General features: G+C 46.3%; 1 protein-coding gene across 2 annotated transcripts in view; it reads left to right on the plus strand.

The window, feature by feature from the left end:
- LOC119441326 (U2 small nuclear ribonucleoprotein auxiliary factor 35 kDa subunit-related protein 2-like) overlaps positions 1–19,433 on the plus strand; it is a 112,171-nt gene that overhangs the window by 47,780 nt on the left and 44,958 nt on the right. For both annotated transcript variants that reach the window (XM_049661164.1, XM_037705946.2), the window contains one exon: positions 11,080–11,334. In XM_049661164.1, the coding sequence (XP_049517121.1) occupies positions 11,080–11,334 (255 nt within the window). The remainder of the gene's footprint in view (positions 1–11,079; positions 11,335–19,433) is intronic.

A 19,433-nucleotide genomic window follows, 5' to 3' on the forward strand; every position in this document is an offset into this window, starting at 1 on the left:
TCATTGTGGGCATTTAAGTTAAGGGAATGGAAGAATACTATGTGGTAAGGGGCATATAGAACAGCAAACCAAAAGGCTGTAAGGCACTTAGCTTATGTATCACACAGTCAAGCTACCATGCATAAAATACAGAATAAAACCAAGCAGCAAAGTAATATGAAATCAGAAAATACAAGATGAATTCACAATGGTGACAAAAGGGAATTAGTTTTACTTTTGGACATCTGATCACTGAAGTGATCGGATGAGTAATCGCTATGGAATCGACAATATCAGGCTCAGTTTAAGCTCAGGGTTTTCATGAGAACCCCCAAGCTTTCCCATTGCTGTGGGCAGTTTGTGTGCTGTAGGTGGGGAGAGTGGCTCCTCATAGGAGCAGACTTTGGTATGAATTTTGAGCTGTTTTCACTATGTGTTCACACAATTGTTGTTCCATGATCTATGCACTTAGCTTGTTTGTTTGCAATGCCTACTACTGCAGCGGAGAACCAGTTATGTGTCCCCTTATTTTGTGATGTCCCAGGTTTTACGAAAGGTCAGCGCAGTCTCTACAAACTCCCCATGGAGACAATGCATTGAAAACGTCAAATAAACCCAGTGGCGTACCAGCTATTTCTCGAGTGGGGGGGCAAACCGCAAACCACCTGCTCCTCTCTCTCTCTCTATATATATACATACTATAATTGCGAATTATTATTATATTATGTGATAGAGCCCGGAAAAGGCGTCTGTTAATTATTTTTATATGGCCTATTTATCAATCACACATGGTGAACCATCAGGGCCCGAAAAATTATTTTAATTTGCATTTATTTCTTGGAATTATACAAAATTTCAAGATTATCCATGTACTAAGGCAATGAGTTCCTCACAGAGGTCCCTGATCCCGCACTGTAGCAGCAGTACGGCGCGCAATAATAAAAAAGCACATTTGCTACAAACAATTTTAATAATTAGACAAAGAATTCTACTTGGTGTTGAAGTCTACAGCACGAATGTATCGCTAGTTAACGTAATACTATTGTTGAGGTCATACGCAACAAAATACAATACACATAAATTACTTGCAATATTCACAAGAAAAAAAGACAGCAAATGTGTGCGACCTTGGAGAATTACTACAAGGTGTTTCTTTCGAGCAGTTGCAATAAAAGTTTCAATTTCCTGTAATTATATCGCATGCTTGAAAATGTTGCCCGTATATGACTGTTCCGTTTGAAACCATGCCCACGTGTAATGTTTTGGAGCTCTTCATGTTGGGATACATTTTTAAAAAGCCAGTAATTCATCAACACACATGTTACTTCGCCGGAACATTTACCATAGTGTGCCAGGGTAGCGGTCCCAATTCTGCCCCGCTCGTTAGACACGCTCATAATGCTTTAGAGCACTTGCATAAGGAATTTATTGATTACCTATCTATTTTAAGCTTTACCTACACATCACCCATTACTTGGTCCTTACAGTTACCAAACAAAGAGAAGCTGCCTTTAGTTCAGTGAGAACACCAGGCGAGCCTAATATATCACGCAAGAAAAAGAAGAAAGTTCAAGAATTATTTGTAACGCTTCTAAATAAGCCACTAACGTTAGAAATTCGCGGCACATTGCATTTAAAATGCTACTTATTCCTTCAAAGTATAAAATTTCTGAAACGCAGATTTGCCTTGGGACATTGGGAAACCTAGGTAAAGATTTGCCATGATTCAATGCGGTTAAACCAAGTTAAACTACATTGCTCAGTGCGGTCAGCAACTACCGCATCTGCAATTACTCCACAATACAACACACAGACGCTGCTCGGCGCGTCTGTGTGTTGACCTTCGTGCTGCATTTCGCTTCAACGCAAACTAAGCGTCAAAAGCACTGCGCATACGAAGCTACCAGCACTCGGCGCACTTTGTCCACATCGCAGATCGCTTTCAAGATATGAGCGCCCACGCGGCGTACGCAGCAGCCGCCGGTAGTGGTAGTCCCAGTTTGACCTTTGCTGAGCTTGAAGGTCAGATTTGCAGAACCAGGCGTTTTCTGGGTTAGTACTTGGAGTAGTAGAGCTATCGCTCCAATAACAGTAGTGTGATATTTTCAAATGCTTGCTTGCGATGTTTCAAAACTGTGTTTGATCAACACGCATTTACCATCATACATAAACTTGGCGTGTTGTTCCCATTACGTTACTGGAAAAGGCGCATTTAACCAACTCATTTGAAACATCCCTTACACATTACCCATACCATGCCCCTAGCTTTCCCCAAATATAAACAAGAGGCCTTGTTTCGCTCACCGAGGACACCAGAGAAACAAATTACGAATCTCAGATGATGCACAAGAAGCACATGGAAAATAAGGGTTTAGTAATTATCTGCAGTAATTTCATTTAAACCAGGAATGTGAATGTTTAGCAACACATCTCACTCAAAATTCTACATATTCTGACAAAATTTCAAGTTCTTATAACGTTCAGTTGTTTTATGAGTCCGGAACACATTTACATTTGTGGCATTATGGCACCCTGGAATGCTTGAATGAGTAACTTCTACAAACTCTGTAATGAACCTACACAGAATAAACATTTATCGCTCTTCACTCAGAACATTGCTTCATACTTCGAAGAAATATAAGCAACTTTCCTCGCATAGTTTGCCGAGGATACCGGGAAAAAACACCTAAATGCCGTGTATAACTCATAAAAATTGCGAGATGGTTTAAGAAAACGAGCACTCGCCAACCGAAAAACAAAAAGATAAAGGAGAATGTTTTTGGCGTTTTTGCACCCAATACGGGTACCATGTTCACAATTAACGAGGTGCTATGACGGTCTTTATTATATACATGCCCAATGACGTAACGCGTTTGCGTGTAGCTCAGGGGGAGTCCCCGTGTCCGGTCAATTGTGTGTGCCGTAAATTCTATGCAAAATGATTCAAGGAACAAGCAGGATGACAATTTATTCTCCTTTTCGATGACAAAAGTCAATTTCCAATCAATACCGTGTCCTGTTTTTTCGTGATGCTCTGGCAGTGCGTTTGACACAGTGTGTCACTTGGTTACATCATTGCGGCGCTGTTGTAGCCTTCCTTTTAAGTTCCCAGTTTCGCCCATATATTTTGCATTCCAGTTTTATGCTCCACTGCTGTCGCACGAAAACTTGAGCTGAACACTCCTTTGACAATGGCTATCCCGGCCAGCTTATAACGACGGCAAAAAGGTGTGCTGCTAACCCTCCTGCCAGAGCAAGGACAACAAGGAAACGGGCTTCACTTCCTTTGGCACGAGGGGTGAGCGAGTCATTTCAAGGATTTTCAAAGCGAATCTGCCAGCAAAAAACGCAGCAACTCGTGAGACTCAAAAACCATCTCAAAAAAAGAAGTTACCCTGACATCGTTCTACAAAAATTTGCGCCAAGGCTGCCAGGCGTGCTATCAGGCGGAACAGGGAACTTAAAAACAAGCCTACAGCAGCACCGCAATGATGTAGCCAAAGGGTACACGGTGTCAAGCGCACTGGCGGAGCATCACGAAAAAACACAGTATTGATTGGCAATTGGCGTCCGTCACCGAAAAGAAATTAAATTTTGCTTCAGCTGTGTTTCGTTGGAGAGTGTTGGCTTTCAAAAGTGGGGGGGGGGGGCAAATGGCATGCTTTGCCCCCCACTTTTGACAGTGGGGGGGCAAGTGCACCCCCTGCCCCCCCCCCCACCCCCCGGTAGATACGCCTATGAATAAACCTCAAATATATTGCCACCTGTAGGTAGTGGGTCGAGCCCAAGAGAAGAAAGAAGACCGCGCACCCCCTTCTCCAGGTAGAAGTAGACGTGTCTGAGTTTTTCTGTGTCGTTCCATTCGTTGACGGAGGCCACGCGCTCGTATTCGACCATTCAGTCTTCAACGTCTTCGAACACTGTGCCATGAAATGTCTTTGGGATCCGTGGGCTCTCAAGTGTCTAACGGTTCGACATCATGCTTCCCGTACCGGTTTGGGCAGTTTGAAGGGAGGCGCTGGTCATACCGGTTGATGTGGTGGGAACCGTAGCGTCGATGACTTCTGGGGACATTCCCCTGATCCTGCGGCTGGCCCGATGCACGGGAGTGTCGACAGGCACTGGATTTATAGCGCGGATCCTTGGAGGGGTCTGCAACATCCGTGAGGACGCTTACCCAGCACCTCCACCAGTTTGTCACGAGCCTCTAGAAGTAGACTTGAAGGTTTAATAACCCATAGAGCAGCTGGCTCTCGGAAGACGCGACCGTCGAGGCTGGCTCGATCTACATTCGTAGCGAGCTGCCTTGTCTTACGCGAATGCTCCCGCGACGTTATCCTTGGGGTTGACTTCCTGCAGGAGCACGGCGCGATTATCGACCTGCAAGAGCGTCGTATCACTTTCTCTGCCGAATGAGCAATCGACGTGCAAGACGGCCAACGGCGCGACGACGTACTTCGTGTTTCTGCAGACAGTGTAACGCTTCCTCCACGAGCCAGTGTCCTCGTCGACGTCACATGCTGTGGCTTACGCGATGGCGAAGCGGTGGCCGAAAGTAACTTGGAACACCTACTGAAGCAAGGTGTTTGTGTGGCTCGCGGTGTTATACAGATTCGTGCTGGTCATTCGCAATTGCTTGTTACCAACTTTAGCTACGAGCACCGACACCTGTTCTGCGGCACTTCGTTAGCGTTTGCAGACGCAGTAGCAAACGTTAACAACTGTTTCACGTCAGAAGTAGTGGAGACAGCAGACACGTCTCTGGGCCATCTCGACATCAATTCTGAACTGCCCACCGATAGCCAGGCAGCACTGCGCAAGCTCTTGCTTGAATTCAGGACCTGCTTCGCACATTCTTCCAAGGTACGCCAGACTTCCATCACTAAACACAGGATCATCACGTACAAGGACACACGCCCGATACACCAGCAGCCTTACCGTGTGTCGGCAAGAGAACGCGAAGCCATACGTACGCAAGTCCGGGAGATGCTTGACGATGGCATCATCGAACCTTCCAACAGCCCGTCGTCATCTCCGGTCGTTCTTGTCAAAAAGAAAAACGGAACGCTACGCTTCTGTGTCGACTACCGCAAGCTCAACAACGTGACTAAAAAGAACGTGTACCCGCTGCCGCGTATCGACGACTCGTTAGATAGACTATGGCGTGCCCACTAATTTTCTTGTCTCGATTTAAAAAGCGGGTACTGGCAAATCGAGGTACACGAACGCGACCGCGTGGAAACAGCCTTTGTGACTCCAGATGGGCGCTATGAATTTCGAGTACTTCCTTTTGGCTTGTGTTCAGCCCCGGCTACTTTCCAGTGAATGATGGACACTGTCCTTACTGGACTGAAGTGGCAGGCCTGTCTTGGTGTACCTGGATGATGTGGTCATCTTCTCCGAAACGTTCCAGCAGCATCTTCACCGCCTACGGAGTGTGCTAGAAGCCATCCGATCGGCAGACCTCACACTTAAGCCCGAAAAGTGCCACTTTGGTTACGAAGAGCTCAAGTTCCTCGGTCATGTAGTAAGCGCCAAAGGGGTCCGACCCAATCCAGACAAGCTTGCCGCTGTGGCCGCGTTTCAAGCTCATGTTGATAAGAAGGTCATCTGGCGCTTCCTGGGTTTGTGCGCCTACTATCGCCGGTTTATTAAAGGCTTTTTGAAGATAGCGGAACCCCTGACACGCCTTACAAGAGACGATACGCCATTTGTGTAGCATAATGAGCAACAGGCGGCTTTTGCTGAATTACGACAGCGCCTTCAGTCAGCACCCGTTCTTGCCCATTTTGACGATGATGCTGATACTGAGGTGCATACTGACATCAGTAGCATTGGCCTTGGCGCAGTGCTCGTCCAGCTTCAAGATGGAGTGGAAAGAGTTATAGCGTATGCCAGCCGCTCCCTGTCCCGTGTTGCGGCGAATTATTCGACTACGGAGAAAGAGTGCCTTGCGGTCGTGTGGGCGATCATCAAGTTTCGACCCTATCTCTATGGTCGTCCCTTCAAAGTAGTGACGGACCACCATGCCCTCTGTTGGTTGGCAAGCATGCGCAACCCGTCAGGACGACTGGCACGGTGGAGCTTGCGGCTACAGGAATTTGACATCACCATCGTTTATAAGTCTGGCCGTAAGCATGAAGACGCTGACACGCTGTCCCTCGCACCCATTGATCCTGCCAGTCAGGAAACAGAGGATGATGACGGCTTCCTGGGCGCCATTAGTTCGTCGGACTTGAGCAGACGGCAGCGTGACGACGCTGAGATTTGACCGATCATCGATCATTTAGAGGGTCGCGACACAACCATACCACGCCATCTGTCCCGCTCGCTGACGTCCTTCTGTCTGCGAGATAATGTGCTTTATGAGAAGAATGCTCGTTCGACCAGCCGTGCTTACCTCCTGGTGGTTCCAAGGGACATGTGCGACGACATCCTCTTCGCTTGCCATGACGAACCAACATCTGGTCATTTAGGCTTTTCACGAACACTCGCTAGAGTAAGCGAAACGTACTATTGGCCCGGGCTTTCGGCAAGCGTCAAACAGTACGTTAAAGGCTGTCGTGAATGCCAACATCGCAAGACACCATCCGTTAAACCGACTGGCTTACTTCAGCCAATTGAAGCACCTCACACGCCTTTCGACCAAGTCGGCATGGACATTCTCGGACCGTTTCCTCTTTCTGCTGACGGCAACAAATGGGTGATCGTCGCGACTGATTATTTAACACGCTATGCTGAGACGCAGGCGATCCCACGAGCCACGGCCTCTGAGGTAGTGCAATTATTCATGCGCCACATCGTCTTGCGTCACGGTGCTCCCTCCACTGTAATAACAGACAGAGAGACAGCATTCACAGCGCAGCTTATGGACGAAGTTCTTGAATTAAGCAACACCAGGCATCGCAAGACGACCGCGTACCATCCGCAGACCAATGGACGTACCGAGCAACTGTATAAGACGGTCACAGACATGCTCGCAATGTACATCGACGTTCAACACAAAACATGGGATCGGATCTTGCCTTACGTGACCTTCGCGTATAACACCGCTGTGCAAGAGACAACGCGCTTCACGCCCTTTCGCTTTCTCTACGGTTGCGAAGTCCAGACGATGCTGGACGCTATGCTGCCGTGTCAAGACGCTGACCTATTGACAACTGACGCCGAGGAATTTGCAGAGCGTGCTGAGGAAGCTCGGCAGCTCGCGCGGCTGCATATCCGCCAGCAGCAGCAGGCAGATGCACGACGCTACAACATCCGCCACAGGGACGTGTCCTACAACCCCGGTGACCAAGTTTGGGTGTGGACCCCCGTTTGCCGTCGTGGCCTCTGTGAAAAGCTGCTGAGCCGGTATTTCGGTCCGTATAAAGTGCTCCGCCGCGTCAGGGACGTAAACTACGAAGTAGTTCCGGACACATCATCGCAGACACGGAGTAGGACACAAAGACAACCGAGCTCAGACATAGTTCGTGTTGTGCGCATGAAGCCGTACATTGCGCGTCCGTAACTTTTCTTGTTTTCGTTTTTTTCTCTCATTCCCTTCTTTGTTTCTACTTTTCATTTATCTTTGGGAGATTGCTTCTTTGTTCATTGACTGTGCCGGCGTGATGGCTACTTTTTTTTGTGTACTTTCGCTTTGCCTGCCTTTTTCTTTGTCTTCTACGCCTATTTTTTTTTAGCATCGAGGCGATGCTTTTGTTCGAAGGGAGGGATATTGCCACCTGTAGGTAGTGGGTCGAGGGCAAGAGTGGGTCGAGCCCAAGAGAAGAAAGAAGACCGCGTGCCCCCTTCTCTGCTCGAGCCAGCCCCGACGGTCGCATCTTCCGAGAGCCAGCTGCTCTACAGGTTATTAAACCTTCAACTCTACTTCTAGAGGCTCGTGACAATATGACGCAAGATTATGCACGTCCCATATCGTAGGACGATCCATGCGAAACTGCAAAACCAATGATGGATGCGTGAAAAGGGGTGACAAGCTTCTGGCAGCTCCCTTGTGCCGCCGTCCTCTACGTCGGGAAGGGGAGAGTGCCCCTTCGCATATGGAAAGCTGCACTGGTTCTTGGCCTCTCTCCTAGCCTCCTTTTTCCTTCCCTCGCTGCCCTCTCATCATTAATTTCCCTTTCCCCTCTACACGCCGCTCAACTGCTGCCCGCCTTCGTTCCTTTGTTGCTGTCTCGTTGCGCTTTCTCCTTCTGAGCGTTTTCTCAGCAGTGCCTGCTTCCGTCATCAGACGCCTTTGCGTATAGGGCACTATGTCAAGTCCACTATCTTTGTACAGTGTCAAGAGCGCTGTTGGCCACATACTTTGATGCGTCTGTTGCCGAATCTCGCAAAATGGAAAATGTCAAAAAGTGATCCCCAGAGAACACCAGCCTAGCACGTATGAAAAGCGTGAAAGTATGTGCGAAGATTGAACCGATTAGCTACCGGAAGGCACCCAGATCTATCAGGCACGCATGTTCACACCCACAGTTCAGAACTTCGTTTTAGCGCAAGTACACAGGGCTTTTCACACGTCTGTTGTTGGATTTCCGGTTTCGCATGGGTCGTCGTATCATGCTGACACTCGAACGAGGACGATGCCACAGATGCTGCTGCGCTTGTGCCTACGTTTGTGGATGTGCTGCATAGCATTGACAACATTTGGAGATTCGTCTATGCAGGCGCCATTGCTGTGGGTGACCTCCTTGTGAACATTGGTGCACTTGAAAAATAGCTCATGCTGCGTGGCTCAAAGAAAGTCTATAAAAGAATGCTTCAAGGTAGGTTGACAGCGCAAGGCCAGCAGAGGGGACAGAATAGAGAACAGAGCGCTGTCCCCTCTGCTGGCCTTGCGCTGTCAACCTACCTTGAAGCATGTCTTACCAACAAGCCCAATCTTACACCCTTCTATAAAAGAAATTGACAGATCTTTTCTGTGAGGGTACCAGGCTGACGCCAGGCGGCGTAGAGTCGCAGGCACGAGACGGTAGGCAACTGTGTAGAGTTGCAGGCACGGTCGGTAGGCAACCGTGTGTGGCGAGCAGAGAGAGAACATGGAAGGCGTGTGTGCGCGGTCGGCGTGCTGGGAGCACGCGACAACGACCTGAGTAAGTGATGTAATCGGCGGAGCAAGCCGTGTGCGGTGCGGCTGGAAATACGCAGACTGCGTGTGTGTGCGTGCGCCGAGGATTTCCCGAAATAAAGTACGTGCTTGACATGTTCAAAGACTGTAAATGAGAAAATAATGTTTCAGCTTGTTGGCTTGCACAAATTGTGGTACACAGTATGCTAAATCTCTACAAGAAAGCGTGATTGGTCCCTGCAATGCAGTATTCTTTTTGCATTTACCTTTTTGGCAGTTTTTGTTTCTGATTCCTGCAGAGCATTAGCCCGTAGCTTAAACTAAATCTCCTCGCAACTTCTTTACGCGAGACCGTGTATTGTAGGCATAATTTTTGGTTGGTCGGATTATACAGCGTGACTGAAAAATACTGTAACACACTTTGAATTTTATTTTATTTTATATTGTTCGCATACTTTAGCACAAACATTATTCAATTTGTGCTCCTTGTGCTTCTTTGATATAGAACTCCTATTTTTACTGTTCTTGCTGTCCCGTCACTTTAGAAAAAATGGTCTCTGAAGAGTTGCGCCACACATTCGTTGCCCACCACAATCAGGGTATGACCATTCCAGAGATCGCGAAGAGGCTCAAATTGCGGCGTGTTCAAATCCATTGCGTCGTCAAACTGTTTCAGGCAACAGTTTGGCGTCGTCAAACGGTTTCAGGAGACCGTCAAGGACCGGCAGTGAAGCGGGATGCCTTGAATGGCAATAACCCAGGAGCTGAAATTGGCCGTCAGCAAGGAAATCAAGGGAAATTTGCTGAGAAACATGAGAAAACTCACCCAAGAGCACGGAGTCAGCAACTCGACCATGCAACTACTCGTGAAAGAGGGAAAGCTCGTGGTGTGCAAATCAGCGAAAGGGCAGCTGCCGGACCAAATGAAGACCTCCAGGCTGGAAAAATGCCACAGGATGAAGCAGCTGAGCTATGATGAAGCACTACACCAGATTATATTCACCGATGAGAAGATTTTCACTGTCGAATCGACTTGGAATTCACAGAATCACCGAGAATTGTTGGGAAAGGGTTCTTTGCGCACTGTCAGAGTGGAAAAAAAAAATGTTTTCCCAAGAGTACCATGGTTTGGGGCGGAATTTCAGGCCTTGGGAAGAACAAGCTCGTTTTTGTGCTGGAAGGGATAATACTCAATGCTGAGATCTACCGCGAGCTGATCCTGGAGGGTGCCGTCATTCCCTGGGCTCAAGGGAATGCAGAAAACACTTGACTGGTGGCTGCAGCAGGACTGGGCCACAGAGTGAATAAGACTCTCAAGTGGTGTGAGGCGAACCTTCGTGAGGGAAGGACGTTTGGCCTTCAAATTCCCTCGATCTCAATTCGATAAACTTGGCTGTTTGGGTGATCCTGTAGCAAAAAGGGTAGTCCTTCAAGCACGAATCCATCGAATTGCTCAAACGTGCTTTGGAGAAGGCCTGGGAGAATATCACTCGAGAAGACCTCACGGCTATTTTGAAGAACTTCCGGAGGTGCCTTCAGCCTGTATCAAAGCACAAGGTTGACATATTGAAACTGAAATTTGAGTTGTTCTACAGAATTAAATGGCCTTTTGAATAATATAAAGTGTGCCTCGTCTTGTTTGTTTGTTGAACAGTTAGGGTTATTTTTTCGCGTTACGGTATTTTTTGGTCACGATGTACAGTGCACTGTGTATAGAGCATTTTTGCGTTCTCCCGTGGAAGTCGTATAATCGGGGTTCCAACCTATGCTATAAATCTAGAAAGTGCCATTTTAGCCATCTGACACTCTGAAAGGGTGCCTGCAGAACTCAGGGGCTTGTATGGTACCCCGTTGGGGAACCACTGCCCTAGCTGATGCCTTTAACTTGCTTTCTCATTTCATGTGTGGGTGATGAGGAGCCTATAAAGATGTGGTTGTTCAGTGAATCCTGTGGTGTGCCTACCACACGGTGTCACTGGCTCGTAGCAAGCACAGATGCTGCCGAGAGTTGAGCATGCAGGCTGGCATCGCAGGTGCTCCCGGGCGCACCCACGTCCCGCAGTGAGCCGCACATTGCTGCTGCGGAGCATGTACAGTCACTTGTCCCTGGAGCAGCACCATGGCGACGACAGCCTCGAGACGGACGAGCGTGAGCTGCAGGCCCACTTCGAGGCCTTCTTCTGGGACGTGCTGGAGGAACTACGTCGTGCTGGCACTGTCTGCCAACTGCGCGTGTGTCGAAACCTGGAGCCACATCTGCGTGGAAACGTGTACGTCCAGTATTCCAGGTTTGTGGGGTTAATCTTCAGTTTAAATGTTTTTCTTCACTTATAAGTATAGTGTAAGAAATGGTACAGGAAGACCTGACTTGGGGTTCGGTTGGGCCCTGAACCACCTTTCCCTGGGGAATGCTTTGTAATAGGTGTGGTGCCTACCAAGGGATCAAAATCTGGCAGTATCGTCTAGCACGAATGATGGTATAGGCAGGCACTGGGCAACCGTCGTAAGGCGCTATCGGTTCACTGGTGAGCAGCACCACGAACGGTAGCAGTAAGAGCATTCGCATGTGATGCAGACAACGGGCCGAAGACGCAGGCTGCACTTCCTGTAGTTTTGCACTGTGGATTTTACAGCCTGACGCAATGGAAAGCACATTTTCGTATGTCCGTCCTTGACAAATGTCGCTGCTTGTTTGAGGCAAGTCGCATTCATGACATCAGATAAAGCAGAAAACGAGTGCGAATTGCGATGCAAGTGCACCCCGCAAGCAAAGCTCACTGTGACAAGCTACGACATGGAACTCCAGCAGTTGTGTTGCAGATGTCTTGCTGTGCACATTGAGATTGCTGTGTATTTAATCATGTAAATTGGTGAAGCAGCACAAAAATGAACATCGCCATTTTTTTTTTTGCGCTGCTTTGCCGATTGCACATGTGTTCGGTATGTTCCCCTTCTCTGTCCGTATTTAATTTTATTGCGATGCTTTGGTGAATCTTATGTCTTAGAAGCTAGCCAGTCTTCAATCTTGGTCTGCTTCACAGTTTGGCATGACGAGAACCGGTGGCGGCGGCTGGTGCACGTGTAAGGCTGGCATTGACGGCGAGTAACCGCTGTGTTTATGTTAGCTGTCAATGCAGAGCACACAGACGCTGCCCGAGCTGCGAAGTGCGAGGAAGGAAAATATACCGTAAAATAAACGACTGATCCGCTGAGAGGATGGCAATTCCACGTGTTTGCCTTTGGTGCCCATGCTCCGGAGCCGTGGTCACATCTGTGGAGGTGAAGGCAAATTTACATGGAATACGAAGCTCTTGCAAATGAACGGCGATTTTATTTATATGCGAACAACTAGACTGCGTACCAACTACTTCTCGAGTGGGGGAGGGCAAGCCGCTAACGATCTGACTCTCTCTCTCTATATATTTTGAATTACTATTACAATAGGTGAAAGAGCCTGGAAGTGTGTCTGTCAGCAATCTTATGTTTAAACGACATAAGCCTATTTATCAATCGCACATGGTGAACCATGGGGGCTCGAAAAATTAGTTCAGTTTGCATTAATTTCTGTACACTATATAAATTCTACATATGATACAGGTACAAAAGGCAGTGAGTGCCCAAAGGTCCCTGATGCCACCCAGTAGCAGCAGTGCAGCGGACATAAAAAAATGCACATTTGTTACAGACGATGTTGCTAATTAAAGAATTGTACTCGCTGTTTAAATCTATATACAGCACACATGTATCGATAGTTAAGGTCATAGTATGGTCGAGGTTATACACAACAAAGTGCAATAAACATAAATGAATTGCAATATTCACAAAAAAAAGACTGCAGATATGTGCGACCTTGGAGAATTACAACCAAATTTCCACCGAAGCTGTTCCTTTCGAACAGTTTGAATAAAAGTTTTAGTTTCCTTAATTATATCGCATTGTTTTAAAAGTTTCCAAGCATTTCTTTTTGGAAATTTTAAAAAAGCCAATAATTCCATAACACACATGTTACTTCGCCATAACATTAACCATTGTATACTCCCTCCCTCCCTACTCATCTCCCCCCTCCCCTGCACACTCAAATTTCTCTAGATTTGATATCGGTTCAGTTAACAGTTTTCCCATGGCAGGAAGGTAAATTCTGCTGTGTTCGTAAAACACATTCATAAATGTCCAGATCGCTTTGTTGCAAAATTTACTGCAAATATCATAATTAGTCTCCTGTCTTTGAAGTTTACTTACATAGTGCCCATACCACGCCCTTTATTTTCACAAAATATAAACAAAGTGTCTTGTTTAGTTCACCGAGGACATCACTGAAACCAACTAGAAACGCCTTATGACGCATGAAAAATAGGGGCGGGGGATACGATGGCTCAGTAATTATTTGCAACACTTGTAACTAGACCAGGAATGTAAAAATTTTGTTGCACTTACCATGACCCACTCCCCTTTCCACGAAATATAAATCTTTTGTAACTGTTGTTGTTGTAACTGTTGTAATTTGTTTACGTATGCACTGTAAGTCAAGTTTGCAATTGAATACCAACTAGCCCGTACCCAAACCCTGCTTCTGTTGCAACACTGAAAAGCATAGCTCAAAGTAGCCATATCGCACGTTCTAGCACTTGGTCAAGAATTTTTTTAGAGACTGTTTGATCCAACCTCATTTAACTTCTCATAGAGAGTTTTCATAGCGTACAACCAATTTTCACTAGATATTGTCTTGGTGGAGTTTACAGTTTTATCAGGGCAGTGGGCTCAATTCTGCCCTGCTCGTTAGACAGGCTCATAACACACTAGAGTGTTTGTATACGTGATTTATTGCGAACGTCCCAATTACCCATCTATTTTGAACTTTCCTCACGCATCAAACATTACATGGTCCTCAGAGTCACAAACTATAAAGAAGCTGCTTCCTTTAGTTAATAAAAAGTAATAAAAATGAGGGTTCATTCATTATTCGTAACGCTTATAAATTAGCCAGAAATGTTAAAACTTGGAAACACATTGTAGTACTTAAAATGTTGCCTATTCCGTTAAAGTATAACGTATCTGAAAAGCAGAGTTCTCTTGGAACATTGGAAAATCTAGCTAATAACAGCGGTGTGGTACTTTCGAATAGTACTTGCTTACAGATTTTTTTAATAGCTGTATGTGATCAGCATGCATTTACCAACGCACATAAACTTGGCGTATTGTTCCCCCTATGTTCGCAAAATTTGACTTCAGTTGTAGTTGTAACTATGACAGCACAGCCGTCTATTCTATTGGAAAAGGCGAATGTAACCCACTCATTTGGTACACTGCCTACATATTGCCCATACCACGCCCCTAATTTCCCCAGATATAAACAAGGTGCCTGGTTTAGCTCACCGAGGACACCGGAGAAAAAGAACTATGAATCTCGTATGATGCACGAAAACACATGGGAAATCGAGGGTTTAGTAATTATCTGCAATGCTTGCATTTAAGCAGGAAAGTGAAAGTTTCGCAACACCCGCTCTGGTTGCTTAGTGGCTATGGTGTTGGGCTGCTAAGCACGAGGTCGCGGGATCGAATCCCGGCCACGGCGGCCACATTTTGATGGGGGCGAAATGCGAAAACACCCGTGTACTTAGATTTAAGTGCACGTTAAAGAACCCCAGGTAGTCCAAATTTCCAGAGTCCTCCACTACGGCGTGCCTCATAATCAGATCGTGGTTTTGGCACATAAAACCCCATAATTTAATTTAATTAAAATTTTTTAAAGTTTCGCAACGCATTGCGCTTAAAATTCTCCCTATTGTCACGAAATTTCAAGTCCACATCTCGTGCAGTTGTTTTAGGAGTCTGGGAAACATTTCGACTAGCAGCAGTATGACACCCTGGAACACTTCTATGAGTAAGTTTCTACAAAGGCTGTAATGAACCTACACAGAATAAACATATATCGCTCGTTGAACATTGCTTCGTACTTCGAATTAATATAAACACTCTGCCACGCATAGTTTACCGAGGATACCGGGGAGAAACAACTAAATGCCATGTATAAAGCATAAAAATTTCAAGCAGACGACTATTCAGTAACTGTTTTTCGAGCACATAAGCTACTTGTCAGTTGAAATTTTCGGTACACATCTAAAAAAGTGACTTTCATTTCTTCAAAATATAAAATATCTGCTGTTTTTGTTCCTGCCGGGAAATGAGTAATAGTAGTGTAGCTTTTATTTAGAAATGGGCTGAAAACGAAATCGACAAGATCATTTTCACGAAAATATCTATGATAAGTTGTGATTACACAATGAAATTGGACAGTTAGACCTGTAAGTGGTGTGATTAGATTTTTGATGGTGATAAGATACTGAGACTGCAACGCTATGTAGGCAATTTCTGGATGGAGATTCAATAGTTCCAGCATTTGATAATCCAAAGATGTCATGCCATAAAAGGCACACCAATCGTTGGGCATGGCTGATTATACTACTTTATCCAGACCTCTCCATTCCCTCGCCCGCAGGTTAAATATAGCAAGCCGATTGCATTTTAAAATGTGCTTAGGCAGTCCCAAAAAACTGGGCATGGTGCAAGTATAGCGCAAGCAGCAATTTGATAGGGCGGGAACTCTCCAGTGCCAGGCCTTCTCCGCAACGTGAGAGCATGTATCACGAATCCCGCGCGTCGGGAGGAGGCACAAAAGACAATCCTCGCTTCCCAAGCAGGGGATATGTAGCAAAGCAAAGCATTACTTACGTGGCCATTCTATTAGGAAAATTTAGCTTCAGCTGTAGTTATGTTGGACTTTCCAGCATGCAGCCGAAAGTGCCCACTTTGAAAAGTGAAGGCCAGGGGGGGGGGGGGGGGAGCAGATGGCATACTTTGCCCCCTTCCCCCGGTAGATACGCTTATGAAATAGACAAAGGCAAAGCAGTGTTGTACCCTTGCCTATGAACCACGCATTTCCATGCTTTCCACTATTCCATGTGTAAGGTCGCGATGGTCACCAAGGTACAGTACAACCTCGTTACAAGAGACACTCAAGGGACCCGGGAAACATGCCTCTTGTAACCAAGGTTTCTTGTAACCAAGTATTCTAAATACGCTGGAGAGTCAGACTAGATCATTTTATTATACATCAGCATCAAAATGTGTTGGGTCATTCCACACGAAACGTCCCAGCCCAAAAACCGACCATCATTGATATTCTTGAAAAAAATTGGGCTAGATGGCTATTGTGTGAATAAGGTTTCACCAAAGTATTTTGGTCGAAAAAAATTTTTTGACCACGTGAGCGCTATTTGAAGTTTCCGCAAAGAAGCAATAGTTGGTTGGAGGTAAGTTTTTTTTTTCAAGGCTGAAACTAGGTGTAATAACAAAGTTTATTTTAGAGCATTCTAGGGGCATCCTTCTTTCATATAATGTGATAACTGAAGGAATTTAAAATTTATCGCATTTATTTGGCTCAGTAAAAAAGCAAGAAATGTTGTGTTTTCAGAATTTTTTTTCGCATAAACTTCGCAAGTTTTTCAACTACAAGATTCTTTCTTCCTTTTCGCATGTTGCTATAGTGTATGCTAAAAATAATTTGAAATTCTTAAGGTATATATTTTTTTAGAAAAACACCTCCAAAGTTTGCAAAAAGTGGATTTTTTGCGAGATTCATGCCACATTTAAGCCTTAAGGCCCTCCAGATAAAGATATGTCAGATAGATCAATATGCGCACCGGCCTCTTAGCTTGTGATTTAGAAATTTTTATTCGAGTAAATTTTGTTTGAACAAACAAAATTTCGCATATTGATCTATCTGACATATTTTTATCTGGAGGGCCTTAAGGCTTAAATGTGGCATGAATCTCGCAAAAAATCCACTTTTTGCAAACTTTGGAGGTGTTTTTCTAAAAAAATATATACCTTAAGAATTTCAAATTATTTTTAGCATACACTATAGCAACATGCGAAAAGGAAGAAAGAATATTGTAGTTGAAAAACTTGCGAAGTTTATGCGAAAAAAATTCTGAAAACGCAACATTTCTTGCTTTTTTACTGAGCCAAATAAACGCGATAAATTTTAAAACGCATTCAGTCATCCCAGTATATGAAAGAAGGATGCCCCTAGAATGCTCTAAAATAAACTTTGTTATTACACCTAGTTTCAGCCTTGAATAAAAAAAATTGCCTCCAACCAACTATTGCTTCTTTGCGGAAACTTTAAATAGCGCTCACGTGATCGAAAAATTTTTTGCGACCAAAATACTTTGGTGAAACCTTATTCACACAATAGCCGTCTAGCCCAATTTTTTTCAGGAAAATCAACGATGGTCGGTTTTTGGGCTGGGACGTTTTGCGTGGAATGACCCTGTTGTAATACATATACAGAAAATTGCTCAGGGTGGCTTAAAAAAATGTAGCAGTTTCGCCCAAAAGGCGAAGCATCAATTGTGATAGCAAATTAGTAGAGAGCTATTCAGAGTAGGGATAGTAGTTTTATCGGCTGCATAAACTTGGAAACATTCGCTTACTACCTGAATTGACAAGCGTGGTGTCAGCGCACACAAGCAAACATGAATAGATCACACTGAATGACCGCAGACAACGACTGTCAAAACACTGGCAGCAAGCGCAGCCGCCGCAGCGGGCGAAGGTTCGTGCGGTCTATCACTTCAATGGAAACTGAGCAGCGAATGCACAGCGCATACAAATGTCAGAGCCGTGTGGAGATAAAGAGACGGTGCGGGTGACCGCCACAGCCGGGCAAAGTACGAGCGCAGTTGTTGGCAGAGTAGAAGCTGCACCTCCCCCTCCCTCCTGCGCTGGCTTCCCGCTTTCTTGCTTTCGCGTGGGAGATTGAGTGGCCAGTTCCCCTTGCGCCCGTTTGCAAGATACGCCTTTGGTGCCACAGCTCAGCATTGCCCCGCCTCCCTCCCATACCCCCACGGCCTTTCGCGCGACGGTCACATTTGCTTTCCGCCATGCATTCGCTCTCCGTGATAGTGCACGTCTCCCGCGCGCTTTCGCTAGCGCATACGGCACGCGGCGACGATTTTATCGCCCTTGGACTTTATATGGAACCTCACGGCGACGGCGACGACAGCGGCAGAAATCCAGTTGAAGTGGCCGGATACAAGCATCAGTTACCATGCCTTGAATGTGCTTGAAGAACAAGTGACCGTTCCGCCTCGCTCAAGCGTAATGATTTACGTCGGTACCGAAGTGTGTGCAGACATGGATGGCGTCATCAAGGGCGATCATCATTTACTGCTCGACCGTGAAATTTGCGTCGCTAGAGGCATAGGTGAACTACGCGAAGGGAAAGCAAGAGTGATGCTCACGAACTTCAGCCACGAATATAAGCACATTAACAAAGGCACCATGGTCGCCTACATTGACGAAATAGTACAAGCCAGCAGTGCTTTCGCCTTCACGGAATCTAGTGCACCTTCAACGACGACTGTAGTACCTGAACCAACTTTCGACGTCAATCAGAACCTTCCCAATCATAAGAAAGAACAGCTAAAAGCTCTGCTCCTGCAATACAAGGACTGCTTCTCGTCAAAAGTTCGACAAACCCCTGTCGCCAAGCACCGCATTATAACCGACGAATATGTCCGCCCACTCCGTCAGAGCCTGTACCGAGTTTCGGTGCGCGAACGCGAGGCCATAAGGCAACAAGTCGACGAAATGCTATGCGACGACATCATCCAGCAGTCCAAGAGTCCGTGGGCGTCCCCCGTGGTGTTAGTGAAGAAAAGGATGGAACCCTACGTTTCTGCGTGGATTATCATCGCCTCAACAAGATCACGAAGAAGGACGTATACCCCCTCCCACGGATTGACGAGGCCTTGGATCGACTCTACAACGCAAAGTATTTTTCTTCGATGGACCTCAAAACCGGCTACTGGCAAATCGAAGTCGACGAGAGGGACCGGGAGAAGACTGCCTTTATAACACCAGACGGACTGTTCGAGTTCAAGGTCATGCCGGTTAGTCTTTGCTCGGCACCTGCGACTTTCCAACGCGTCATGGATACAGTACTGGCAGGCTTGAAGTGGCAGAGTTGCCTCGTCTATTTGGACGACGCCGTCATGTTTGCCTCAAGCTTCGAAGAACACCTGCGGCGCCTTGAAACAGTTCTCCAAGCAATCAAAACCTCCGGACTCGCGTTACAGCCCGAAAAGTGACGCTTCGCATATGAGGAGCTCTTGTTTTTGGGCCACGTCATCAACAAGTCTGGAGTGCGCCCCGACCCTCAGAAAACTGCGGCCATCTCCAACTTTCCTCCGCCCGCTAACAAGAAGGCAGTGCGTAGATTTCTTGGACTGTGCGCCTATTACAGGCGCTTCGTCATGAATTTTTCACGGATCGCTGAGCCACTGACGTATCTCACGAAGGCCGACGTCGAGTTCAAGTGGGA

Source organism: Dermacentor silvarum, chromosome 2 (assembly GCF_013339745.2).
Source record: "Dermacentor silvarum isolate Dsil-2018 chromosome 2, BIME_Dsil_1.4, whole genome shotgun sequence".
NCBI classification, from domain to species: Eukaryota; Metazoa; Arthropoda; class Arachnida; order Ixodida; family Ixodidae; genus Dermacentor; species Dermacentor silvarum.